The 27,078-nt window shown below is 32.5% G+C and overlaps 2 protein-coding genes across 2 annotated transcripts; one reads left to right on the top strand and one right to left on the bottom strand.

Moving 5' to 3' along the window:
* Positions 1-9,970: 9,970 nt before the first annotated feature.
* LOC11442674 (uncharacterized) lies at positions 9,971-18,902 on the top strand. The gene is made up of 11 exons (XM_003624606.4): positions 9,971-10,134; positions 11,057-11,718; positions 12,715-12,892; positions 13,003-13,231; positions 13,492-13,631; positions 13,843-14,132; positions 14,480-14,692; positions 14,808-15,299; positions 15,911-16,585; positions 17,153-17,692; positions 18,120-18,902. The coding sequence occupies exons 2-11, from the start codon at positions 11,446-11,448 to the stop codon at positions 18,342-18,344; spliced, it is 3,255 nt and encodes a 1,084-aa protein (XP_003624654.2). The 5' UTR covers positions 9,971-10,134; positions 11,057-11,445; the 3' UTR covers positions 18,345-18,902.
* Positions 18,903-24,516: 5,614 nt separating this feature from the next.
* LOC11446393 (uncharacterized protein At4g04775) lies at positions 24,517-25,933 on the bottom strand. Its single transcript, XM_003624605.4, has 2 exons — positions 25,779-25,933; positions 24,517-25,147 (listed from the first exon to the last, which is right to left on the bottom strand). Exons 1-2 carry the CDS (start codon positions 25,896-25,898, stop codon positions 24,827-24,829), a joined length of 441 nt encoding a protein of 146 aa, XP_003624653.1. The 5' UTR covers positions 25,899-25,933; the 3' UTR covers positions 24,517-24,826.
* Between the last annotated feature and the right edge of the window lie 1,145 nt (positions 25,934-27,078).

Raw genomic sequence — 27,078 nt, 5'->3', positions numbered from 1 at the left:
TACCATACACTAAACCTAACTTGTTGAAGAGTTCAGTGGACGATCGTTGATACTTGTGAGACTAGTAAATGCCAAAGCAAACATTCTACTTGTATTATTGTTGGGAACTAGATAGGTAAAAATACTCATATCATAAATGTTCACTATACTATACTATACTATATCAGTATAATTCATGAGATAAACTAACTATCAATGATTTACAAATTACACAAGAGTGTAAAGAATAAATATATAAAGTTACACAGGCACATCAATATGAGTCACAAAAAAGCCTTGCACAACAGTTATTCAGCCAAACAACATCGACACATACACATCAGTATGAGGCACATGCCTAGCGCAACAGTTATTGGGCCAACTACATTGACACATACACATCAATATCAGTCACATGCCTTAAACAACAGTCATTCACCCAGCAAGATTGTGGGTCCAGTTTCAAAATTTTGGTTTTGATCATTATTGTCCAAAATTAGAAATATCTGGATTTTCACGCAAGACAAAATTCACTTACCTTTGCACATTGCATCAGATGAAATAATGTCAAAAACTTGTTTCCAGGTGTAGTTATTACTTTTTGACATGAAAATGGTTAGACCTGTCCATGGTTCGACTAATAATTGAACCAAAAGTAGCCCCCTTCATTTGTTTCTGAACCATATTCTCACCATCATGTCAAGTATAATGTATATATAGGACTAATTTCCACAACATTAATAGGAAACAAAACTTTCTTTGCTTAATAAATCATTCTTCTATCAAATTTCATTGATTATGTGTTATTCCTTTTTCAAAAGAGTGGTGATACATGTAAACCCCCATGTGACAATACACCTCTTACACCCATACAAAATCCTGATATGTGGCAAGGAAAAGGGAGAGGAGATGAAAGAGAAAGTATGTTTGTGAGATGAATTTACCAAAATGTCCCTAATGCATGGAGTATACAATAGGGGTGTATGATTAAATGATGTTCATGTAACATTTTCCTTTTCAAAATGCATTCTTTTCTATCCATCTTTTTCCAAGGGATGAATCCCCTTCCTTCATTGTTCTTCTACGATCACAAATTTTGTGTGCTCCTGAAAGTCATGTGTTCTCAACATCTTCCAATAAATAGATTTTCAATGCATTCTCATTTTATATATATTTGAATTTTAATCAACATATATGAAGCACGGATACGAATACAGACACTGGACACGACACGAACACACCGACACCGTTAATAATCTGAGAAAATCCTATAATTTAGTGTAATTATATGTGTTGGTGTGGTGTCGGACAGGTGGAAGTGTCAGTGCTTCATAGATCAACATACATTTTAATAAACATTTTAAACAGAGAAGGAAATGAAAGAAGCACTTTTGCCGGTGAAGTTTGCTGCTGGTAGCCACCTGTATGGGTCGCCGGAAGGTGGAGCATTGTCGGCGGAAACAGAAAATGAAACTGGAAAAAGTGGGGCCCGCAGGCTAACCCAAGCTAGTTGACTTACATTAGTTGTTAGTCTATTACTATTCTATTAATGTTTCAAAAAAGTTTATGTTTTTGTAAAAAAAAAAATTAATTAGATCCATGTTTCTATGTTTTTGACACACACTAAATTGGGAAACTTTTTAGATAGGTAGAGACTATTTTGAAATATTGTTAAAAGTTTCTCGATTAGATTCATGTTTTATGTTTTTATCACATGATGAATGACTTAATTGAGAAACTTTTAACGAAGACATAGACTATTTTAAAATATTAATAGAGTTGAAGATTAATTTGAAGATGACTTAAAAAGAGAGAGACTGATTTAGTGGCTTATTCACTTTTTTTGTTAGTGGATAGATATTCACTCGTAAAGATGAATAAATAGAATCTTCACAGTTCGAACATCATCCACTACATATTATATGCAATGGTCATATAAAGATCTATGTTCACGGGTACCTTAACATCTATTTTTAACCGTGAGAAATTTTTTGTGATTTTCTTGTAAAATCCAAAATTTAAACAAATTAAAATACTCCAAACAAAATTATAGATAAATAATGTGTTTTAACTAAAAATGAAGGTTTACAATAAACCGAGTCAACTTGAATATAGATTAAATTCTAACTCGGTAATTAATTTTAAATTTGATACGTGAACCAAATTTGTCAAAAGTGAGCTTAAGGGGGTGTATTGGATTAGGATTTTAAAAGACTGTGTAAGATTGTATTGATTCTGTGAGATTTTAAAAGACTTTTGATGTAAAAGACTTTATATACTCAAGATTTTAAATGATTTATCACACTGACTTTCAAGGATTTCAAAGGCTTTTATGAGATTTTAAAATTTCAAAGGATTCAATGAATTTTAGGGGGAAAAGAACAAACTTACAAGCGTGAATGATAAAAATAATGAACAAATAAATTCTAGCGTTTGAATAAAGAAAAACAAAACCAATAAATAATTCTTTTACTATATTGATTTTAAAATTTTAAGAATTTTATGGATTTTATAAGATTTTAAGGATTAAAAAACACTCTAACAGATTATTCTCAATACACATTTTTTATTTGTTGAAAATGTTATTCCCACAAAATTCAATTGTACATATTTAAAATTATGTTAGCACTTACAAATCTTTCAAAAAAATATATTGTGTCAGCCCTTACAAATCGGTCAAGTTTACACGAGTTTACCGAGTTTATCAGAAACCGAGTTTATCTCAGAGTTACCACGATTTTGGTACCTAAAAACGTAAACTCGGTAATCTCGGAGAGTTAACACTCGATTTGCGGAACATTGATTACAACATACTCTCTATCATAATATTCACAATACAATTTTTTATTTTTTTATGAGATAGAGAGGGAGAGAGGCGGGATGAGAGAGAGAGAGAGAGAGAGAGAGAGAGAGAGAAAGTGGAGAGATAGAGAAGCGAAGAGAGAAAGGAGAGAAAGGAGAGAATGGGGAGGGGGAGGGGGAGGGGAGGGGGAGGGGGAGAGAGAGAAGGGAGAAGAAAGAGATAGTAAATTTTAAAAGAAAAACAATCTAAATAAATCTCATCTTTTCATAAAAGACTTTTTCTTGTTAAAATTACACTACAAAATCCCACAAAATCCATCAAAATCCAATTTATTAAACAATCCTTCGAAATTTAAATGATTTTGAATACCATGAGACTTTTTTTAAGTGATGAAAAGTCTTGATTGAATACCTCAAGACTTTTTTAAAATGACAAAGAGTCTTGATTGAATACCACAAGGCTTTTTTTAAGTTGCAAAAAGTCTTGATTGAATACCATAAGACTTTTTCATAATTAAAAAGTCTTTTAAAATCTCATAGAATCCTAATCTAATACATCTAGGGTTGGGCATGGTTCGGTTAACCCGAAAAACCGAACCGTAATTTTGAAATGGTTCGGGAAAACCGAACCGAATCGTTTCAAGTTTGAAGCTAACCGAACTGAACCAAAGTTATGGTTTGGTTAACCATTTGCTTACCTATTAACCATACCGAACCGAACCAAAACAAATATTTTTTATCCAATGAATAAAACCACTTTTATTATAAAAAATAACAAATTAAAATTAAAAGTTAGAGTAGTTTATTTATTCAAAAACAGCTTATCTTGTGCAAAACAGTATATTTTAAAAAACAGCTTATTCAAAAAAACTTATTTTATGAAAAACAATTTATTACGATCTCTTTTTAAAAATAGCTTATTCAAAACCGCTTATTTTATGAAAAAACCTTATTTTAAGAAACAGCTTATTCAAAATAGCTTATTTTATGAAAATACCTTATTTAAAAAAAACAGCTTATTTGATAAATAGCTTATTTTATGAAAAACAATTTATTACGATCTCTTTTTAAAAATAGCTTATTCAAAACCGCTTATTTTATGAAAACACCTTATTTTAAGAAACAACTTATTCAAAATAGCTTATTTTATGAAAATACCTTATTTTAAAAAAAACAGCTTATTCAAAACAGCTTATTTGATAAATAGTAGCTTATTTTATGAAAAACAACTTATTCAAAACAGCTTATTTTATGCAAAACACCTTATTTTAAAAAACAACTTATTTTTTGAAAAACAACTTATTTTTGAAAACAGTTTATTCAAAACAGCTTTTTTTTATGAAAAACTGCTTATTCTAAAAAGCTTATTTTATTAAAAATAGCTTGTTATGATCTCTTTTTAAAAACAACTTAATCAAAACAACTTATTTCATGCAAAACAATTTATTCAAAACAGCTTATTTTAAAAAATACTACCTCCGTCCCTAATTATAAGACCCTTTTGAGATTTTTTTTGTCCCTTTTTATAAGACCCCTTTGCTATTTCCAACTACATTAATTATTTCTTTACATACATGTCTCTATTTACATAAACCAACCATCTCTCTTAAAGGATAAAATTGTAAAAACAATAGTAATTACAAACATATTTAATACAAATATGCACTATCTTAATTCCCGTTATTTTTTCAAAAGGGTCCTATAATTAGGGACGGAGGTAGTAGCTTATTTTAAAACGACTTATTTTATTCAAAACATGTTTTGAATAAGTTGTTTTTTGAAAATAAGCTGTTTCGAATAAGCTGTTTTTAAAATAAGGTGTTTAGCATAAAATAAGCTTTGCTGTTTTGAATAAGCTATTTTTCAATTAAGTTGTTTTGAATAAGCTGTTCTTTAAAGTAAGTTGTTTTCATAAAATAAGATGTTTTGAATAAGTTGTTTTTTAAAATAAGCTATTTTAAATAAGTTGTTTTTTTGGAAAGATCCAACAAAGAGTTCAAGTGGTTTCCTTAAAAAAAACAAAAAAAAAAAAAAAACAGTTCTAGTGGTTTGGTTCGGTTCAAACGGTTCAAGATGGTTTGGTTATGGTTCAAGAACTGTTAATAAATTAACGGTTCGGTTCGTGAACCATTATAATGGTTTGGTTATTTTTGGTTCGGTTCGCGCGGTTCGGTTCGGTTCATGGTTCTTTTTGCCCACCCCTATACATCCCCCTAAAATTAGGCTCATTGGTGTAATGGTATGACCTTAAAAAGCTCAACCCAGTGATCTTATGGATCATCGAACAAGAAAGCTCATTCATAAATGAGCAATCAGGCCAAATACTGAGGTCCAACAATGATTAAATTTGAGGTGCTCGTCTCGGCACAAAGCTTGAGCAAGTTAAAATCAGGAAGATTATGATGGGAATATGGATCCATACGCATCTCTTCAACGCTAGAATGATGATGCAACGATCCTCTAACCTATCAAATGCATTATTTTCCCTTACATTTTAAAAATAGTTGTCGTCCTATGGTTCTTGCTCCTTCCAAATAAGTCTGTAAAACATTTGAAGTAGTTGGCAGAAGTGTTCATGGCTCGTTTCACTAGAAGCTGCATAACTTAAAAGAGTTTGGCATGCTTGGTTGACACATAAATCCTTGACCTCATTCATGGATCCTTTCAACAACTGTATATTGTTATGAATTTAAACCCAGCTTGTAGCACTCCGTCTTAAAATAGGACCTTTTGTTGATTCATTGGCAAAGTGACCATCCGATACGCTTGGCGGGCCATGAGAAGAGAGCAAAATGATATATTATCATGAAAGAAACCGCATGTGCAAAATGAAGTGACTATACAATCTCCCCTAACAACAATTGAGAATGCAATATAGGTTATAATGATAAAAACAGACAAAGACAAAAGAATCAAGTACTTTTCTTGTTTCACTCCACTTACAAAGAAAGTTCAAAGGATCTTTTGAAACGTATACAATTTCAACCTTATTAGTCTACCTCATTAGACCATGTCCGATGATTGTGTTGAATGAGAGATTCAACATGTGATGAAGCTCCAATGGCATGTTGAATGGTGTTGAGAGATGACATGGAGGAGGGAAGTGTTGAACACATTCAACATTGTTTAACCGACTGCCACAGGGACACGCGGAAGCAAACAATTGGCCAAGCATGGCTCGTGCGCAACACGCGCCGACAGGCGCGAGTGAGCTGCAGGAGAGGCGGAGAGACAAGATTGCATATGGATAATGGATGAAACGTGGCAGATTGTGATTGGTTGTCTGGATTTTTATCATCTTAATAATTTCAACTCAATTATTTCACTCGAAATTAATTATTTTTATTTTTTTTTACCAAAATTCATGATTTTTTTCTCTATAAATAGAGACTTGGTTCATTTGATTTGGACACAAAAAAAAAACCAAGTTTTTCACTATCTTCATCTTATTATTATCTTTCTAGTAGCAAACTAAGTGAAGTTTTTAATCTTATTTTTAGTGAAATGGATCCCAATAATAACAATTTCAACACCCAAAATTTTTCTAATTACCCATCTAACTACGAAAATCTCAACAATTATCCAAATCCCAACAATTAGAGGGAGACTAGGTCAAGAGTAGATATTTGACTGCCTACATGTTACTGCCACGTCACAAGGGTAACTTTTTTTTCTTCATATTTTTTGTTGGAAAAAAATCTGAATTTTTTTTTTATGCTTATGTGCAAATACCTCATTGAAATTTTGCACTGAAGCGCAAAATGCCCCTTGAAATTTATAATAATTAAGCAAATTGGTCCCTTTGACAAAAAAAAAAATTCATTTGCTTGCAAATGTACTCCCTCCATTTCTTTTCTTTTGATGTTTTAGAACTTCAACTTGATTTCAAAATATTTGATGTTTTAGGATTTTTAATATTTTTATCCAATTTTACCCTTGTTGAAAAACACACCAATTAATTGGAAGTTTCAATAATAAATGCAATAATAAGGACATTTTAGTCTAAACCTTCCAACTATTCCTATACTTTAATGATTTCTTAATACTTGTGCAATCACTTAAAACATCAAAAGAAAAGAAACGGAGAGAATATCTTGCAACAGTTCTATATATAGCTAAGATGACAAAAAATAACTATCAAGGTATTAATAGTATGTAGGGTACTTAGGGTGTGTTTGTTTCAAGTTATAATTGTTGATTCCCGGGAATAAAATGATAGGAATGTATATGCCTATGTTTGTTACAAGTTTACTAAATTTTATTCCTGGGTATAAAATGATAAAATGTTCCTGGGAATAGAAAAAATTTCCCAAGGAAAATGGTGGGAATAAAGTTCCCATGGAGATGGGAATAAATTCATAAATAGTTTACCTATTATAATCCCTATTTTTATGGTTCCTAGGAATATTATAAAGCTAACCAAACATATTTTTCATAAATTCCTTGGAATAAAATTCCCATCTTTATATTCCAAGGAATGTTATTCCTAGGAATAAATTTGGTAAACTTGAAACAAACACACCCTTAGAGTTTCATAATTGAAGATTTTTTTACAACTGCATTCAACCTTCAAATTATAGACCAGACACAAGTTCCTTTAAAGTTCGCCTCAAAGGAGGAGCAAGAGACAATATTTAACTGATTTTTGAGAGTGAGAGATATAAAAATATTTAACTGATATCAATCTCTATAAAATCACTGTAGTATCTTCATATCATGTGCTTTGAAACAAAATAAGCTACCCAAGGTATTTGAATATAGACATTCAGGTCGCCTAGGCACTAGCGTTGGACAAAAAAACCGAATCCGGCCCAATCCGTCCGGTCCGAATAACCCGCGGGTGGTCGGGTCGGTTTAACGGTCAACACGGTTCAAACGGGTTAGAGAACCCGGTCTTCTGTGGTTTGGTATGGACGGCTTCGAGTGGCTAATCCGAACCCAATGGAGCCCGTATCCGACCGGCCCAATGTATATTTATTATATAATTATTATCATTTATTATGTTTATTATCAAACTGTGTCGTTTTGTTTTTATAAATATCATCTCCAAAAAACAGCCTTCATCCCACACATAACCCTAGCCGCCGCTGATGCTTTCTCTTCTCAATTTGCTCCGGCGACCAATCCGTCAATCTCTTCCTCTCCTTCTTCACGAACAACAACATAAATCCAGATTCACAAACTAAGAGAGTCTGAAAAGAAAACTCATTGCAAACGAAAATAGAAGGAATACTTTCATTTGGACAGATCTGTAATGATTTATGGGGGTTTTATGCTTTCATGCTCTTCCCCATTCTTGATATGATCTAATTTCGTTCTTTTCTTTCCTTTTCCTATTTGTATTGAAGTTTTTGATCTGGAAATTTCATAGGTCTGTAAATTTTTAGCTTTCTCTGTTGTTAATGTGTATTGTAAGTTGTAACCTTGTCATGAATTTTGTGCGTTTTCTTCTGTAGTATTTTTTCATCAATTCTTCTTCTTCTATGTTTTTTTTTTTACTGGAATTTAAATCGGTTACCGATTCTACTCGTCCGGCGTATCCGACAAACCGCATAAACCGAATCCGATTTAACCGATGGAAGCAAACGGACGGAGAAGGGTGGGACTTTCACATCCGACGGTTAACTCGGATTGGGATTTTGAGCCCGAATTCCGATCCACCCCGACCGATGTCCACCCCTACTAGGCACCCATGGAATCAACAATTTTGGGATGTGCCAAAGTGGCATCTTACTCCATGTTCTCTTTAATGTAATCGGTTTCAATCAAAATCAATAAGATGGAATGAAAGATTAATAGTTGAAAAATGTAATAGGATGATAAATATAATTGTCAAATATTGAAAAATGCCTTGGCATCCAACCAACTAATAAGTATTCAAAAGATGCTATATTTTTTCTTCCTCATTGCAATCATTTCATCCATGGTAGGTGTATGCAAGAAATTAGTTATACTACGACGATGTGGATTAGTAAAATAGTGGAAACCTTGATATTTTCTTGGAAAAACATTTCCTCATGACCTGAGCACAATTCCAAGAAAACAGAACTCCTCCGTCCCATAATACTTAATACAGTTGACTTTGTTATATATGTCAATGTATAACTTTGAGCTTAAATATCTTGAATAATATATTAGAAAAATTATAAAAATTTGATATTTTGAAAATATTTATCGAGACTAATCTAACGACATCTTATATGATATTATTTTTCTTTGTATATTAATAGAAAAATACGGTCAAAGTAAGTTAGGTCAAAATTAAAAAATTTCAAATGGATCATCTATTGCGGGACAGAGGGAGTATGATGTTAACAAAAGCTAATTATTATAAAATATACAAGGAAAATAAGGAAAAGAAAAGCTTGAAATCAAAACGACAAAATCACATTCAACTTGTTTTAGAAATTTGACAATATTTTTGATTTGTTTGTTTGATTCCTGCAACATGGGTCAAAATAAAGGCCTTTGATGATGATGATAATATAGATAAAAAAATTGGGAGCAAAAGAATATTTTTTTGTCATAAGGACCATTTTACTTGATTATTATAAATTTCAAGGGGGGTATTTCCACAAAACCGTAAAGAAATCCAGATTTTTTTTTTCAAAAATAAAAAATTACTCCCCTGTGACATAGTCAAATGCCATATCATGTTGACTAATGGAGGAAATTGATGGATGAGGCAAATTGATCAACGTTTGACAATTTTAAAGAGGTGATAGGTTTTTTAACGAAAGTTTCAATTTCAGAGAATAAAATGTGTTTTTTTTTTTTTTAGGGATAAAATGTATTTCCTTGTTATTTATAAAAATATTTTTTTTGTGGTAATTTATAAAAATGTTTAATTAATGAAAAAGAAAAAGTTCCGCTTCTTTAGAAGTGAAAGACTTTCTTTATCTTTTCTGCGTCATAGTCGTCATATTATCATGTTATGTCGTCATTATATACACATGTCAGCTTCTTATCTAAACACGTGTCACTAGATACCTTACTTTGTTTGGTCGAAGACACAACTCAGACCTCGTCGTTGGACCTAACGTTTCGCAAAGTCGGGGTCGTTTTGGCCCAAACATAAACCATATCAAATTCCAAAATTACCCCTTTCGTGTATGACTTTTTCCTCCCATATCCCTCTTTTTTAATTAAATTCAATTCATTTCCATATATAAAAAATAAAAATTCAATTTTTATTATTCCCTTATAGAAATTGTGTGTACGAAGGTATATTCTGGGTTTCGATAATCGATGCTCTTTGGTCACAAAAATCATCATCTATAACTCTTCTCATCTTAACTTCAAACTTCATATTCTTTGGACAAGTTTTGAGTTTTTTCTCAACAGGGTAAAGAGGTGAGTTACACGCATTCATTTCCCTTTTTTTCATCACTTCTTATTTTGTTTTCAATTTTAATCAAATGGGTCTCTTCAATTTTTCATTTTTGTGGAAAATTGTCAGCTGGGTATGTTGCGTGTGATCCAACAAAATGATTCATGTGGGTCGTTGTTGCATTGCTGTTTTTATTGTTTTTTTTGTTGAAGATTGTGTTTTTGGTCACTTGGTATGGCGGTGATCTTGTGATTTTTGAGATATGATGTGTGATGAGTGAGAGGGTGTTCTTGTTTTTGTGTAAAGTTTTTTTTTTTTTTTTTGAAGTACTTGATCATGTGGAACTGTGATGTTTTTTGTTGTTGTTTTGAACTGTGTTGTTTTGAGGTTGTTGTCATGTCTTGATTTAATTGTTTGAGTAATTGTTAGTATTTGTGTGAAGGTAATGAATTAGTTTTTTGAGTGTGTGGATCAAATAGGAAACTTTGCATATGAAATTTTGTGGTTGGTTGTTATTTTCCTTCCAAAATGGCTTGCATTGTGTCAATTGTGATAATCTTTATGATGATTATTCTTAATGTTGTGAACTGATGAGCTTGTAGATCTTTTATTTCCACCAAACAGAAGAATTAGTTGTCTCACTGGTTTCAATATACATTAGTATCAGCTGTGATCTTGTTGTGAAGTTATAATTTTGATTATAATTAGATACATTTTGACTTGCACAGTTGCAACCTTCATGAGATACATTTAGTGACTTCAATTTGAAGATTTGTTTGATATGAGTTCTGTCGGTTCTTAGCAGCTTATATGCCCCAATAGAGTGATATTATATGCTTAAGATCTTTGGTTGCCTATGCATGTTTGTGCGCTTTCCTTTCCTAAAAGTTATCTTTTTGCCACGAGATTTGTCTTACCAATGGTTGAATTGCTTTGTTTATCCAGATTTCACTGTGGCTTGTGAACGGTGCTGAGCATTGTCAATAGTTTTTCGGTAAATGATATTGTGATCAAGATGTGGCGATGATGGTGTTGGTGGTAGGTTAGCAGACAACTATTTCCACTTGTATCTGGGTATCTCTAGTTGAAGTTTTGATTACTATATCACATTAGCATGGATTAGTGAGTATCAACTGAATGACTCAATGGCCAGAGTTATTTATTTTCGTTAGGTGTTCAAGTGTATTTTGGAGAGTGAATTAGCTTTAGAGAGTCTGGCTCTTGAAATTACCAATAACAGGTTAACATAATACAACTGCTGAGCGATTGGAGTCAACTTAAAGACGATAAAATTTTGTGAAAAATAACATATTTGGAGTGTATATTTTGTAATAATGGAAGTAGCTAGTTGTCCACATGCACAGAAGCAGAATTTGCAGAAAACAGGTCGCAAAGTTTGTTCTGGATCTCCAAAAGATCTGTGGCTTGTTGTGCGTGAAGGATCTCTGAATGACGTAGAGTCGGCATTGTCATCACTAAAAAAGAGTGGGGGCAATATCAATGTGAGGAACACCTACGGGCTGACTCCTCTTCATGTTGCAGCTTGGAGAAACCACATTCCCATTGTAAGGAGGCTTCTTGCGGCTGGTGCAGATCCTGATGCCCGAGTATGACAACTCTCTTTTCTTATTTTTATAGTTTTACAAATACATGCTTGTCTTTTTATATAAGAAGCATTGGTTTTGTGACTGTTTCTTATTTAATTCTCAAAAATCAAGATCATAAGGAGTAATTGTGTTTATTAACTTGTAACGAATGATCATTCTACATTTTATTTTAATCACTTTGTGTACATTAAGCAGTGAATGGCTGTTTAACTACTTTTCCATGATCTAAGCTTGGATTAATTCAGAAAATGATTGAAAGGTCTGCTTATAAATTTTGGTGAATTTTAAAACTACATAGCAAGGAAGTTCTGGGGTTCATCTTTACGGTTTTCTATCATTTAAGTAGTATTTCATTGATTTATACCCCTTTAAATTGTATGAGCTGAAAAACGCAGTGCACCGAAGGAAATTGCACAACAAAAGATCTTGTTTTCATAAAACCATCAACACTAACTTCTAAAGAAACTTAGTATCCTTATAAGAGTTCTTTGTTTTTATGGAAATTATTTATTATTCTTCACCGTTACAAGTGACTAACAGCAACATTTGCAAAATCTGCGATGATCTTCAAATTTCACCACTTGGATTTAAGCCTTGGTATGGTAAATAGTTAATAAACTATGTTAAAATGACCTCTAATATAAATTTTTGAAGTGCCACTTGCAATCCAAGATTGATATTAATCTGGATTGTCCACCTTAATTATTTCCTGACCATTGATACCGAGGAAGGTGGTATTCTTGTTTGCAACTCTGGTAGTCATAATGTCATATCATTTTTATTCATCTGGCTTACTAATTTTTTGGTATTGTTTAATTATCTAATCATTGTCCACAGTAGTCTCATTGTTTTGCATTGATTCATTCAAATATTTAGACCAGAAAATTTTCATTATTTCATAGTGCTTATATACCGAAGGGAAGTTATAATTTAGGAGAAACTAGCTATTGCTTTATCCCTTTAGTCTATTAATGGTGAAACTTATTTTATTTTCAGGATGGAGAATCAGGATGGAGTAGCCTTCACAGGGCCCTGCATTTTGGTCATCTTGCTATTGCAAGCATCCTTCTTCAGCATGGTGCCTCAATTACATTGGAGGATTCTAAATCTCGTATACCTGTAGATCTTATATCTGGCAATGTGTTTCAGGTTTTTGGAAATGAACACAGTTCAGGTATAAGTTGCCTTGCTCTGATCTGACTACTTTGTTATGATTTGGATTGTTGTTGCCAATAATAGGAACTAGTCAAATAGTAAGACGACCTGACTTTGGTTTATCTTTAGTTGCCACTGAGCTATTTAGTTGGGGCAGTGGTGCAAATTATCAGCTTGGTACTGGAAATGCGCATATCCAGAAGCTGCCATGCAAAGTTGATTCACTTAATGGTTCAATCATTAAGCTGATTTCTGCGGCAAAGTTCCATAGTGTGGCCCTTACTGATCGTGGAGAAGTGTATACTTGGGGATTCGGAAGGGGGGGCCGTCTAGGGCATCCTGATTTTGACATACACAGGTATATGGTTTGTTTCTGTTTTAATCGAATACCCATTTTGTTCGTATTGGCGTTACCATCTATTGATAATTTTAATTAGGTTGAGTTTATTCAGAAAATTTCTCTACCTTGGATGAGAGTCCAGTTTACTGTCTTAAGTCCTCCTTTGAAATAATAAAAAAAATTGGTTTTCAAAATTTGGAGATCCACATCCTATGTCATCTGTTTATGCTATCGGACTCTTTTGAGAAGGAGTTTTTATATTGTTATACTCATTGCAGTGGTCAAGCTGCCGTCATCACTCCCCGCCAGGTGATTTCTGGTCTAGGTTCTCGCAGAGTGATGGCAATTGCTGCAGCTAAGCATCATACCGTTGTTGCTACTCAGGGTGGGGAAGTGTTCACTTGGGGATCCAATAGAGGTAAAACTTGACGATATTTGACTATATCTATGTTGATTAAGTTATGAGTCTTGTATTGTAGAGTGTAAATTACTTTACTGGATGCAACCTAGTATTCTTTTCCCCATATCCTTGTATTGTAGAGAGTCTTGTATTTGTTTATGTTTTTGTGTATGAAATTTGAGAGCGAGACAACATTGACGTCAACCTTTTCTTTTTTCTTGTTATGCAGAAGGACAGCTTGGGTACACTTCTGTGGATACACAACCCACACCTCGTAGAGTATCTACTTTGAGGTCAAGAATTGTTGCCGTTGCTGCAGCAAACAAGCACACAGCTGTAATTTCTGATTTAGGTGAAGTTTTTACTTGGGGGTGCAATAGAGAGGGTCAGCTTGGTTATGGCACCTCAAACTCGGCATCTAACTACACCCCACATGTGGTTGAATCCTTGAAAGGAAAGATTTTAACTAGAGTTTCTGCAGCAAAATATCACACAATTGTATTAGGATCTGACGGAGAGGTAACTATTTGCTGATTATGGTCTTTTTGTTACAAGTTAAACTTCTTGTAATTGTAAGAAACTGTAGTTACTTTTAATAACCTTTCTACTGCTCCTGCACCACAAATTTGGAATGCAAACATTTACAGAGGAATAAGGCCTAACTTTTTTGGGCACTGATATTGTTCTTTCCCAAAATTATGTTCAAGTTCAACTACTTAATTTTTTTCAGGTACAAGGATATGAAACGAGCATCCTATCATGATTTTTAGTTATACCAAGTATATATAGTTGTTGTCATGTCTGTAGGTTTTTTTCATAGTAGTTCTTTGTCTTCATCTTTATATCTAATCTTCCTTGTTTTGCAGGTATTTACCTGGGGTCATCGACTTGTTACTCCAAAACGTGTAGTGATTACTAGGAACTTAAAGAAAAGTGGAAGCATTCCTTTAAAATTTCATCGCAAGGAACGACTTCACGTAGTTTCTATAGCTGCTGGAATGGCACACAGCATGGCTCTTACAGAAGATGGTGCACTATTTTATTGGATCTCCTCTGATCCTGATCTTAGATGCCAACAGGTTCTTTTTCTCTGAATTCCTCTCTCCACTTATGTTACAATTTTCTGTACAAACTTGTTGGTTATAAGCATTTCTCTCCTTTATTTTTGGTCTCTAATAAAACAATATTGTACAGTTATATGCTATGTGTGGAAGAAATATGGTGAACATATCTGCTGGAAAGTACTGGACTGCTGCAGTTACAGCTACAGGTGATGTTTACATGTGGGACGGGAAGAAAGGTAAGGATAAGCCGTTTGTTGCAACTCGGATGCATGGTGTAAAGAAGGCTACTTCAGTTTCAGTTGGTGAAACACATTTGTTAATTGTGGCTTCCCTCTATCATCCTGTCTACCCTATCAACACGATTGATAATTCTCAGAAACTCAAGTCGAATAACGGAAGTAGTATGGACGAGTTAAGTGAAGACATCTTATTTGAGGATATTGATTCCCATAATTCCTTGGATACAGTTCAAAATGATAATCTTAGTCAAAGGTCTACACCCAGCTTAAAAAGTCTCTGTGAAAAAGTAGCAGCAGAGTCTCTACTGGAGCCACGGAATGCAATACAATTGCTTGAGATTGCTGATTCTCTTGGAGCTGATGATTTGAAGAAATACTGTGAGGTACTGATCTTGACCACCATACAAAGTATTTGCGAAGACTATAATATTTTATTACATCTCTAGCTTTAAATTATGTTCCATCCCAAGTTCACACACAGGTTAAAACCATGAAAGAAATGTTGACATGTGTCCCCGTGAAGATATGAATTTGACAAGCCTGCATTTTAAAAAATGCAGCATGACACCAAATTGATTGTTAATATTTTATAATAAGGACTCAACTCTTCATTGATCATAAATTCAGGATTTCAAAAGTCTCTTCCATAAGACACATACAAAATGAATATTCTAAGAATGATGTGAACATTGAACAAATTAATTGTTGTCAAGCTTTGTCTTAAACAACATTTGCTACGTCTTGCTTTGAAGAAAGTAATGTTCTCTATATCCTCATCATTTCTTTCCTTTTTTTTAATAGCTCTAACAATATAATTATCATAAAATTAAATTTATTATTAAATATAGTTACTACACTTGAGCATTACAGCTTATATAATGCTGTCATCATATTTAAGTGATCTTATTGATATATTTAGTTGGATTTGTATCTTGTACGTTACCAAAGGTGGGTTTCATATATACTTAAGCATCATATTATTTACTGGTTTCAGGACATTGTCATGCGCAACCTTGATTATATATTTTCAGTTTCAACCCATGCTGTATCAAGTGCTTCACTAGATATTTTGGCAAACCTTGAGAGGTTGTTAGACCAGAGATCATCCGAGCCGTGGAGTTACCGTCGGCTCCCAACTCCAACTGCTACACTCCCTGTCATCATTGACAGTGAAGAGGATGATTACGAGATAGAGTGTCAAAGGACTAGTGACAAACCAATGAAAATGTCTGCACTGAAATTGGAGAAAGTTCAAAGGTCAGATTCCTTTCTACAGCCCAAGGATGATCCGGATAGTGAAATGTCGAAAGTAGTTCGAGCTATAAGGAAGAAGTTGCAGCAGATTGAGATGCTTGAAACTAAACAGTCTAAAGGACATCTTCTCGATGACCAGCAGATTGCAAAACTTCAATCCAAGTCAGCACTTGAGAGCTCACTTGCAGAGCTAGGTATTCCGGTAGAGACCCCAAGGAATAAAGAGTCATCTTCTATTCTACCAGAAGGGAAAGGTAGTAAGAAAGGTAAATCATCGAAAAAACAAAGGAGAAAGAGCACCAATAAATCAAACACAGAGCAGACGGAAATAGAGTCTGTTTATTCTAAAAGTGAAGTGGTCCCCGAATCTGAAGACCTATTGGACATTGACATCAAGACTGCTCCTAATTCAAAGGTTGGTTTCCAATGTGTTGTTCATGCTACCTACCTTGAAATAAACTTCCATTGAATTTCTTTTCCCTCTTAATATCTTGCGTGTTGACTGTGGAGGGCGGTTTCTAGCAAAAAGAAGTGACTGTGTAATATATAAAGACAATTATGTACTTATAATCTGGAGTATGAAGGCACTCTTAGCTCATAACACTCCATGAAAATCTTCCTTTGTTCCTTGTGACGATACTGTCTCGGGATTGGTTCACTTAGTGAAACAGTCAACCAAGTCTATAAATATTTAATTTTAGAAAAGTAGATATGCGATTTCCTTTCTTTTGTTGAATATTTGTAGAAGTATTGGTCCTTTTGGCTAACAAAGATGATATAATAATAGTTATAAATGCCTAGGAAATCATATTTGAAGTAATTATGAAGTGAAGAACCTCCATCTTCATCTAACACAAATATATTATTATATTTTTGAAGAACAGATCATCACAAATTTCTTTTTTCTTCTATATTTCAGAAAAATAAATTGCACAGTTCCTTCCATATATTGCACTTCTTAATACTCAACTTTGTTTGATAGGTGGAAGAGGATATCTGCAAACATTCCACGGAAGACCAGGGTGAAAAAGATTTAGGTTTTGTTGTTCAAAAGAAAGATACTTCAGAGTTGGTGAAGGGTACGGGTCAGTCCCCAAAGGTTTCCAAGAAGAAGAACAAGAAGGGTGGGCTTTCTATGTTTCTGAGTGGTGCTCTTGATGAAGTCCCAAAAGAGGTGGCTCCCCCTCCTCCACCGACACCAAAAAATGAAGGTCCTGCTTGGGGTGGGGCCAAGTTTTTGAAGGGTCCTTCTACTCTTCGTGAAATCCAGGATCAACAGAGCAAAATAGTAAAAGGTAACAAGCTAGCTGAGGTTAAAGTCAAGGTGGAAGATCTTTCTGACTTTGGCAGTGGTGGGAAAATAAAGTTGAGTTCATTTCTTCTTTCTAGCCCAATACCTGTTGCGCCAACTAGAAATTCTCAGGCATCTGATGGAGATAAAAATACCCCTCCTTGGGCTGCTTCAGTAACCCCTCCTCAATCCTCCTCTAGGCTGTCTTTAAGGGACATCCAAATGCAACAGGTTTGTAAATTAAAAGCTTCCTTTCATGTGTTAATTCTTCATGGTATTGTGTTTGTAAAGTATTTTTTCAATTGAATTTTGGTATTTCTTTGGTCTCGGTTGTTATATGAAAGTATCCAAATAACATAATATTAAGATATTATCTTATTTTCATATATTAAGAGTTGCCTTAAGATAAGAAATTAGTTCTATGATATAAACTAAGATTTTATATTTTACTTTTCAGGATTTGGCTCCACTAAAGTGAGTAGTTAATAAAGTGAAAAAAATCAAGGGTTGATATTTAACCACCCATGATTTGTTTTTCAATGGTTCACATTGCCCGCTTTACTCTCTAAAATGCCTCACTTTAGAGGAGCCTGATCCTGATTTTCATATACTCTTAACAATAGTGTTTAGTGTTCAACTAAGAATTGTTTGGTTGCAGGTAAAGAAACAAGGCCTTTCCAGTAGTCCAAAAACTAAAACTTCGGGATTCACTATAGCTACTGGTCAAGGCTCACCATCTGAAGCAACTGGGGTGAACCGCTGGTTCAAACCCGAAGTGGAATCACCATCCTCCATTAGGTCTATTCAAATCGAGGAAAAAGCTATGAAAGATCTCAAACGCTTCTATAGCAGTGTAAAGATTGTCAAAAGACAACCATGTTAAGGCTCTTTCCAGTGATTATAGTCTACCCTGTGCTCTACCCTTCGCTTGCTCCAACCCAATGGCTGTAAATTAGTCTGTAGAAGATATAGTTTTAGTATGTACATTCTTCTCTCTTAGCATGGTCTTCCATTGTCAGTCTTTACTTCTAGAATTGTATCATATGATCATGATTTTACATTTACTCATTCTCAATGGTGTCTCAAGTTGGAGACTGGTCAATAATTGGAGTGAGCTAAGTTACAGTCAAGGGTAAACAAGGGGTAGACATGGTTACAGATTTTCCTTATTCAAATTACTTCCAAAGGCTCAATAATGTCAGAATAAGAGGGTATACTCATTTCCAATAATAAGGGCTTAGTATTTTCCCATACATAGGGTATATTTTGATTTATATCCCAGCTAGAACCGTGACCCTTCTGTAGTTCCCTAAAGTTGTTCCATTTATTTGAGGAATTTTAAGACTTTAGAGTGATCACAATTGTTCAAATACTTATTTATAATCTCTAGCAACTTGCAAAACAAGTTCATTGATTTATTTGTTTTAACGATTTTATTTTATTTTTTGTGGCACATTTTATTCTATTTTGTTGTTGTACATGTCATAATTCTTTATATTTTATATGGCTAATGTGTTCAATGATCAGTACTAGGAGTATTATTTATATTTTATATGGCTAATGTGTTCACTTTGTATTAGAATACTTATATGTTTAAACTTTAATTAAAAATGATAAGCATTTTGAAGTGCTTATGCAAAGACAAAAACAGATCAGCAGGCTTTGATTCCTATGTGATAGCGTATCTATTATAGTACTATTTATTTAGAGACATGGAAATTAGTTTTTGCACACGTTGGATTCTTAACTTTAATCAATGCACAAGTTTTTAAAATAACATTGATAAGCAAATGATTCTGGTTACCATAAGACAGGTTTTGTGGGTAGGACCAAGAAGAGTGATTTTCCCCAACACTTTGGCATTTATATATATGGCACTATACATAAAAGCAAGTTCTTTGGATTTTCATTGGTCTATATGAAAAATTATTGACACATACACAAAAATAACGTTATAAAGTTCTTGCAGTGTCTACAAATTTGCTTCAAATGATGAAATTAGATGTTTATGTGAACTCTCAAGAGTGACATGATTCTTTCATGACATATACAGTTATATTTGCAGTTATAGAACATCTTAGCTTTGTAACTTTAAAAGCAAACAAGAGAGATATGCAAAAATCAGTAGCATGTGCACAATGAACTTGTTTGTTCCCTTGCTCTATTTTCCTTTTGCATTGAAAGGTTATATTTATGTCAGTGAGTTGGGAGAACACAAAATAGGGAGGATATAGGAGGAGGAAAATAGACCAAACAAAAAGAAAAAGGTTGATTGGAAATGTTGTGGGGCAAGTGGTTTGGAAGAAGGTCGAGAGAAAGCAAAAGATGAAAAATGCACTAAAAATATGATGAGATAATCTTATGAACAATGTACATTACATGAGCTAATAATAGGCATCAATTATTCGACCTTTGAGATCTGTTTGATAAGATATGACGTTTCGCCAATGCCTCAATTGCTTTTCAAAATAATGGAAACAAAAAGAGTATATGAAAGACATGAGACAATGCACAACTCACTGCTGCCTGGGATGAATGATATGCCATGAATATCATAAAAAATATTTGGATTCATGAGATCTTTTGGCGTTCTTGATTCTTAACTTGTTGGAATTCAATTACTACTCTCTAGTAATTCACCTCTTAAAGTTAACAAATAAGGTGTCCGGAGTTCGAACACGGATCCCTATCTATATTAAGCAATGTCCTCTACGAACTGAGATAAGTCTACGGGCGATAAAAAATTGATTTTATTAGAAGATAAATATGCTGCTTTCTATTTTTTTCTCTCTATGCTTTTATATCTACAAGTAATTTTGTAACCACCATTCAATAGAGAGAGAAGAAAAATACTATTATTTCCCTTTTTTTTTTAAAGGAAAATGCTAAAAAATGTCATTTTCAACTTAATTAATTTTTTTTACTTTCTTAACCTGTGTCCTAGGAACACCGAGGCATCAGATAACATGACCCTGTTTTAAAATAAAATTCCTATTAACTTTAATTATCACCAAATAACAATCTTATTGTAACATCAACATTTAAAACATAATTGTGAATTATATGTTAAAATTATTAAATCATCTTTAGTTGAACTCAAATGATCATGGAAGTCAACTAAAAAGTTTATATCGCCGTTTAGACGTGATTATGCCCTAAAGAAAAATCTATAGGACAAACAAGTGAATTCTCACCTTTCAACCAAATTCATTCCATATACAAAAGCCAAAATACTATGCAGTCATTTATTTGAACTCTGACTAACACAAATGGAAACTCCCTAAAACTTACCATCTAAGAGATGCTTACACTAGATACTATAGAAAGAATTAATCTCACTAGTTTGTAGATGTGGGTGGGATACCTTGAGAAAAAAATGCATATTTTTTTCCCAAAAAAGATCAAACATTTGAAAATAAGTGACTATACGTGAGAATATAAGCAGCAACATGTAGTCCATTAAGAAGGAAAAAAGTGACATACTGAAAAGTAAGATCAGTGGTGACACACTTTTCCTTGAAGATGTAGATATCTCCACAGTTGTTAGCAGTAGTAGTTGTTGAATATACCTAGCTTTATCTTTCCGCGTATGTGACTCCAACGACCCCTAACTTTAATTGATTTGATATAATGATCAAGAAAATATGTACCTTGCTTGTGGAGGCCCATGATGCTTTTCTTTTGGTCCTCCTCGTTATTTTCAGTGCTTAGTTACCTTTCCCTTCCTTTAAAGAGACAGAAATAGTCTGTCCTATGGTATAAACAATATGAAAATGGTTTTCCTAACCTAGTCAATTTATCGGCGATCGTTAGATTTAGATCGAACAATTAACATAGTACATATAGGTTTAAAATATCATCTAAACCGTTGAATCTTGATTCAACGGTTACCGTTAAATTGATAGTGTGAATTCAGGTTATCCCAATGGTAGGGTATCTTGGTCTCTAAGCAACTCTAGTCATTCATTCCTCTTTGTCATAAAGTTACAGCTAGCCTTAGAAGAAGACAACAACATCCATCCATCCATACTTTTTCATTATTGTATTGTTATAGTGACCTGTCTATCATGTTGTTTACCTTATTGAAGACTTCTTTATGTTAACTCTCTCTTACTTTGTCTGTCCTCTATTAATTGAATTTGAATTATTATATAGTAGTGGTGTAGTGATTGGAAACTTGAGTGCTTTGCAGGCCTTTATTTGTTTTCTCTCGAACCTTGAGAAAGAGACATACACATAAGATGGAGCCTGCAGGGGAGAGAGTGAATATGTTACTCAAAAACCTACCTATTATTACCTATATATGTCTAACATGGTTGGAATTTCATCATATATATTGTTCCTTTTATTTACCCTCCTAGGATTCCCTTTCTTTGTGAGAGGCCTATTTCTAAACTTTTGTTTTCAAAGAGTGAGTATTGAGTGAGAGAGATTTGTCTTCAAAGGAAGGAAAGGAGGTGTTTGGAATGAGGTTTGTTCCAAGATCATCACACATCATGTTTCTTCTTCCCTTTCAATAATTCTTGATTAATTTATGTTCATACATCTATATATATATCTATATATATTATCAAGTCATTACATGCATGGGATGAGATATTGAGAGTGATCTCGGACCAGGCTTCATTCCTCACACCTAGCTTTCCTAGTTTGTATTGTATCATCAAGAAGCCAAAGGAAAACTACCCTTTTTTCTCCTTCATATACATCCAGGTAAATTTTAGTTTTTCCTATCCTTCAAAAGGTATATGCATATATTTTCTTCAAAACAAGAGTATAGATCTAAGTATATCGATGTCTTTTTATGTTCTAGCTAGCCAAAAGATTTCAATTTACAATATATATACTTCTATATTTTTTTTTAGGGAATATATATACTTTGATATTGAATATTGATCTAATTAATTTTTTACATTAATTATTATTTGTTCTTGAGGGTGTTGGAAGAGGAAGATGGGGAATGTTTCATTATTTGAGTTTTTTGTTAAAAAAAAATCATTATATGAATTTCTAAATGATCAGCAACAAACACTTTGCATTTGTCCAGCTTCTTAAATTCAAAAGAACAAGAAATAACAAAATATTCCAAAGTTTTGTAAATAAGATTTTAGCCGATTTCGATGTTATTATATATGCATATAATCAAATACTTTGATTGTTCCTTTTGAAAAATTTATATTTGCATCGATATCCATACCCTTTGGGCCGTCAACATATCTCTATGTTGATCATGTTGAAATGCATGCTAATAATAGCAAGATACCTGTAATATAAGAAACCCTAGATTAGTAGCTAGTGCACATGCTCTCTCTTTTATATCAATGATGAAGCTCATCGTTTTCATGAAATGAACAACATCATGAAGATTTATATTCATTTAGGGACGTTTTAGTGATCACCCTTCTGCTGAAAAAAAAGAGGAATTAATTAAGTTATAACCAAAAAAAGATAAAACAAAGAAATTAAGTTTAAGTACTAATTAATGATATTTTGATTCTAACCCTTCACATAGTTCAAAATATATTGTCATGCTTTTCACCCATTAACTATAGGCATAAAATTAAGGGTAACATGATAAAGCTCAAATAATCACCCATCTCCTTGAAATTGAGATTTTGAATTCATTATTATTTGCTGAATTAATCACAATGTAAGTCATTTGATTGGCATCCAATAGATTGGCACCGGAGGGAATTGAACCTCAAACCTCGAGGAGGAGCACATTCTCAAATCTCAAGTCAATACCACCATACCAACCCAAATGAATTCAGTTAACATGATACACAAGTTAATTTGTCTATCATATATGGGAGTTGGTGTATAAAACTTTAACAAAATGGGATTGGTGTAGTTAAAAGTCACTTAGTTATCTAATTTACCTATATCAAAGAAAAATTCTCTTTTCTTCATTTTTTTTTTACAATCAAATATAATTTTTCATTTTCAGAACATCAAACTTTTTAATCTCCTTCATTCAACATGTGATTTACAACTCTTTTGTTCTAAAATCGAATCATATTTACCATTAGAGTAACTTACCCCTAACTCATCAAATGATAATGCAGACCTCTTTCCAGTTTCTGTTGGCGTGTTTGCATATAACAGTTTCATTATTTCCCTAAAAAAAAAACAGTTTCATATTCTACTTGTTTTTCCATTAAAAACAACTATCAATTAACTGTATAGTGATGGTAGAATTGAATTGATTGGTTCAACACATATTGAGGTTTGAGTCAAATTTTAAGATGATATCTTTTAATTTGAAATCCATAAATAATATTTTAGTAAAACTATATTATTAGATAATATTCCTGATCATTCCATATTAATATGCATCTCCTCATACAATATATATTAAACTCTATTTTACCAATTCATTGAGCTGAAAGCAGTACCATAAAGACATTATATATCATAGAAGACCGGGGATTTCATTATCCCATAGTTAGGTCACACAAATTATCATATTAGGTTATTTCATGCAAATTTATAATGATAATAACAATTTTATCAAATTGACTATTACTTGATTATCCTTTTTAAAAAAAAAAAAAAAAAAAACTATTACTTGAATATCATCTACATAAATATTGTAATGTGAAAAGTAATAACTCTAGAAAGTGATGCACACAGTCTTAATTAGATGATATACTTAGAAAAAAGTAATTGTAATTATATTGAAAATAAAATAAAATAAAATTTACACTCTTTTTGTGACATTTTTTTCTTTCTTTAAGTTATACGATACTAATTATAGAATAATGGATTGCTCATAAAGAACTATAGAGTAGTGGCACATTCTTCTGATTCTTTGGAATATACTTATAATATTTATGGTGTTTTATCATAAAAGAATATTGGACTACAAGTTAAATTAGAGTATTAGATGCATGCTTGATATGGGTAAATTATTATTTTACTGAATTCTATGCGTTTCCTCTTGACATGCATATGAATAGAACACTTGTTATTTTAATTGTGTAAGAGCTGCACCACCACACGTGACAAAAAGAACTCACAAAGTTATGGCGTGAAGCAAGTTGAAACTTAAATCATTTTTTAAGTTATGTAATGACATTGAGTTTTTTTTAAAGGTTAGCCAAGAAAAAACCTTACATCAACATTTGATTATAAACAAAACACACACATAATCCAAGTCTAATACATCAATTGTACTCCGCTGAAAGAAAGAAAAAAATACCACACAAAATATCTAAAAGTACGAAGAAGAGGATTTGAATGCCATTCGTAAAAGATACAAGGGACACCCATTTCTTTTTTCCATAAATCAACTCCAAGAGAGACGCTTAAAATCAAACACTACCTTATCTATCGAAAGCTTCAATCTTGACTCGAAAGATAAAATCATTTCGAACCCTTCAAACCACCCAAAGAGAGATGCTTAATATCGAACGCTACCACATCTGCTGAAATCTGGAATGTCATGGCTTCAATTTCCCGCTCTAATATATTAAATTTGTATTCCGTATCTCTTTTTAATTCATTAATTTTAGCTTCCATATCCTTATTAATTTGAATTTTCATGGCTTTCATATCCTTATTCATTTGAATTATCATGGCTTCCATCTTTCTCTCAATCGTGGTTTCCTGCAACTCAACCATTGCAGCTTGGGACGCAATGAAGTCATCCTCCCACATGAAATAGTCACAATGTGTCTTTCTTATCTGCAACATAGTCAGCAAAAAATTAATAATTCACTGTTTAATTTAATTAACTTAAGATACTGGTTTAATTAAATATACTTTGATCCTTGCAAACATAATTTTTATTTTTATTTTGAAAAGGCTGGCTGTTAGTCTTGTAAAATTTTTATTTTATTTATAGTCTTCTAGCTAAATATATTTTGTTTTATTTTTGTCTCTATTGTTTTGTTTTAATCCCTATAAAATTTATTCCTACAAACATTAGTTGCTATGATATGCATGCAGTATTTATGTTTTTTTTTTGGTACAAAAATATATTCAATATTTATGTTTCAATCCCTACAAAATTTATTCCTATAAATATTAGTTTCTATGATATTCATGCAGTATTTATTTTAGTCATTTTTTCACTCATATTAGAGCAAGGAAAATCAAATTTTCATATTGTGGAGACTAATTCTAATATGACAAATTTTGCAAGAACTGAAACATAATATCGAGGAACGAAAATAAAATATGGTATATAAATTTGCAAGGACGAAAACAAAAATTATAGAAACTAAAAGCAAAAGTAATATATTTACATGAACCAAATACCAAATGGCATGGGTTCAAAATGTGAATTACGGTAAGGTTCTTTGTATTAATTTACCTGACCATAATATGGACACCTAAAGAAAGGTCTATCTGGGTTCTTTTTTGTTCTTGAGATAAATATGACACACTTTGCTTCACAGTCGCATGTAGGAGCAGCACTCACACGAGAAGTCATTGTTGTTTTGTATTTTGTATTTTTGAAGAAAATATCACATCACATATAAATAGAGAGACTAACCTTATCCTCTTTTTAATTTTGAGTGTCCCTTGGATGATAATTGAGTTCTATAATTAAGAAGTTAAATACACACACCACAAAGAGAAAAAACGGTCCAATCCAAATGGTTATCAGAAATTAACAAGAGAGAGGATTAGCGGCCATAGGTGAGTGTGGTGATCGGTCCAATTCAATGTCACTAGAATATTTACAATTCAATTTTTCAATTTTCTTTATAGAAGGGTTTTGCAGTCTTTAATTATTTAAGGATTTTAAATCGAAAAATTATTTCTCACAAAAAACTAATGGTTTTGCAGTCCTTCACCCTTTTTTGTTTTGTGTTATTCTTTTTTTAAAAAAGATATCTAATGTATTAAGTGCAATGTGTCGTCCCCTCAAAAGAAAAGGTGCAACGATAATTTAACTTTTATTTTGTCAATAATATCTTTAACTATAATCGCAAAGAGAAAGAATAAGTTGTCAAATGACTATTGTCTTTCTAATTTCTTCTTTCATGAAAGCAAACATGCTATTAATTTGTGTAAACATGTGAAGAAAAACGGATAAAAAGTATTTTATAGCAAAATAAATAAAGAAAAAGCTATAACATAGTAATTAGGAAGTAGTCATTATGGCCCCGTTTGGATTGGCTTATTTTGAGCTTATGTGGGCTTATCTACTTCCATAAGCCTTTTTGAAGGTGTTTGGGTAAATAAATAAAAATAGCTTATCATAGTTTCATAAGCTGCTTATGCCATATTTTAATAAGCCTAAATTTTCAGCTTACCCTCTGGTTTAACAAGGAGCTTATGAATTTATGTAACCTCCTTCGATTCTCTCTGGATCCACTTTTTCAAAACATATATTTTAATTATAATTTTTTTTGAAGGAATATTTTAATTATAATGTTAGTTATCTTTGGCGGTGTATCAGTAACAAAATTGCTATATACTTATCTTACTAAAGTAACAAACGTAACTAAGATTTTTTTTTTTTAAGAAGATTTTTATTATTTTTTTTGTTACGTAACAAAATGAAACTGAATAAAAAAATAAATTTAACTTGTCTTTTTTGGGTAACAAACTGCACACTAATATCAATATATATGATATGTTTATTTACACCTCTAATGTTAATT

The sequence above is a fragment of the Medicago truncatula genome, chromosome 7 (genome assembly GCF_003473485.1).
Source record: "Medicago truncatula cultivar Jemalong A17 chromosome 7, MtrunA17r5.0-ANR, whole genome shotgun sequence".
NCBI classification, from domain to species: Eukaryota; Viridiplantae; Streptophyta; class Magnoliopsida; order Fabales; family Fabaceae; genus Medicago; species Medicago truncatula.
Note: the sequence above shows the minus strand (reverse complement) of the source record. Positions and strands in the feature narration are given on the sequence as shown.

What these genes read in the sequence shown, in the direction of transcription:
- LOC11442674 (XM_003624606.4), top strand. Translation starts at nt 11,446, where the DNA reads ATGGAAGTAGCTAGTTGTCCACATGCACAGAAGCAGAATTTGCAGAAA. An exon ending in GTGCAGATCCTGATGCCCGA is followed by an intron (nt 11,719 to 12,714) that starts GTATGACAACTC and finishes TTTTATTTTCAG; the next exon opens with GATGGAGAATCAGGATGGAG. An exon ending in CCTGATTTTGACATACACAG is followed by an intron (nt 13,232 to 13,491) that starts GTATATGGTTTG and finishes TACTCATTGCAG; the next exon opens with TGGTCAAGCTGCCGTCATCA.
- LOC11446393 (XM_003624605.4), bottom strand. Translation starts at nt 25,898, where the DNA reads ATGACTTCTCGTGTGAGTGCTGCTCCTACATGCGACTGTGAAGCAAAG. An exon ending in GGTGTCCATATTATGGTCAG is followed by an intron (nt 25,148 to 25,778) that starts GTAAATTAATAC and finishes ACTATGTTGCAG; the next exon opens with ATAAGAAAGACACATTGTGA.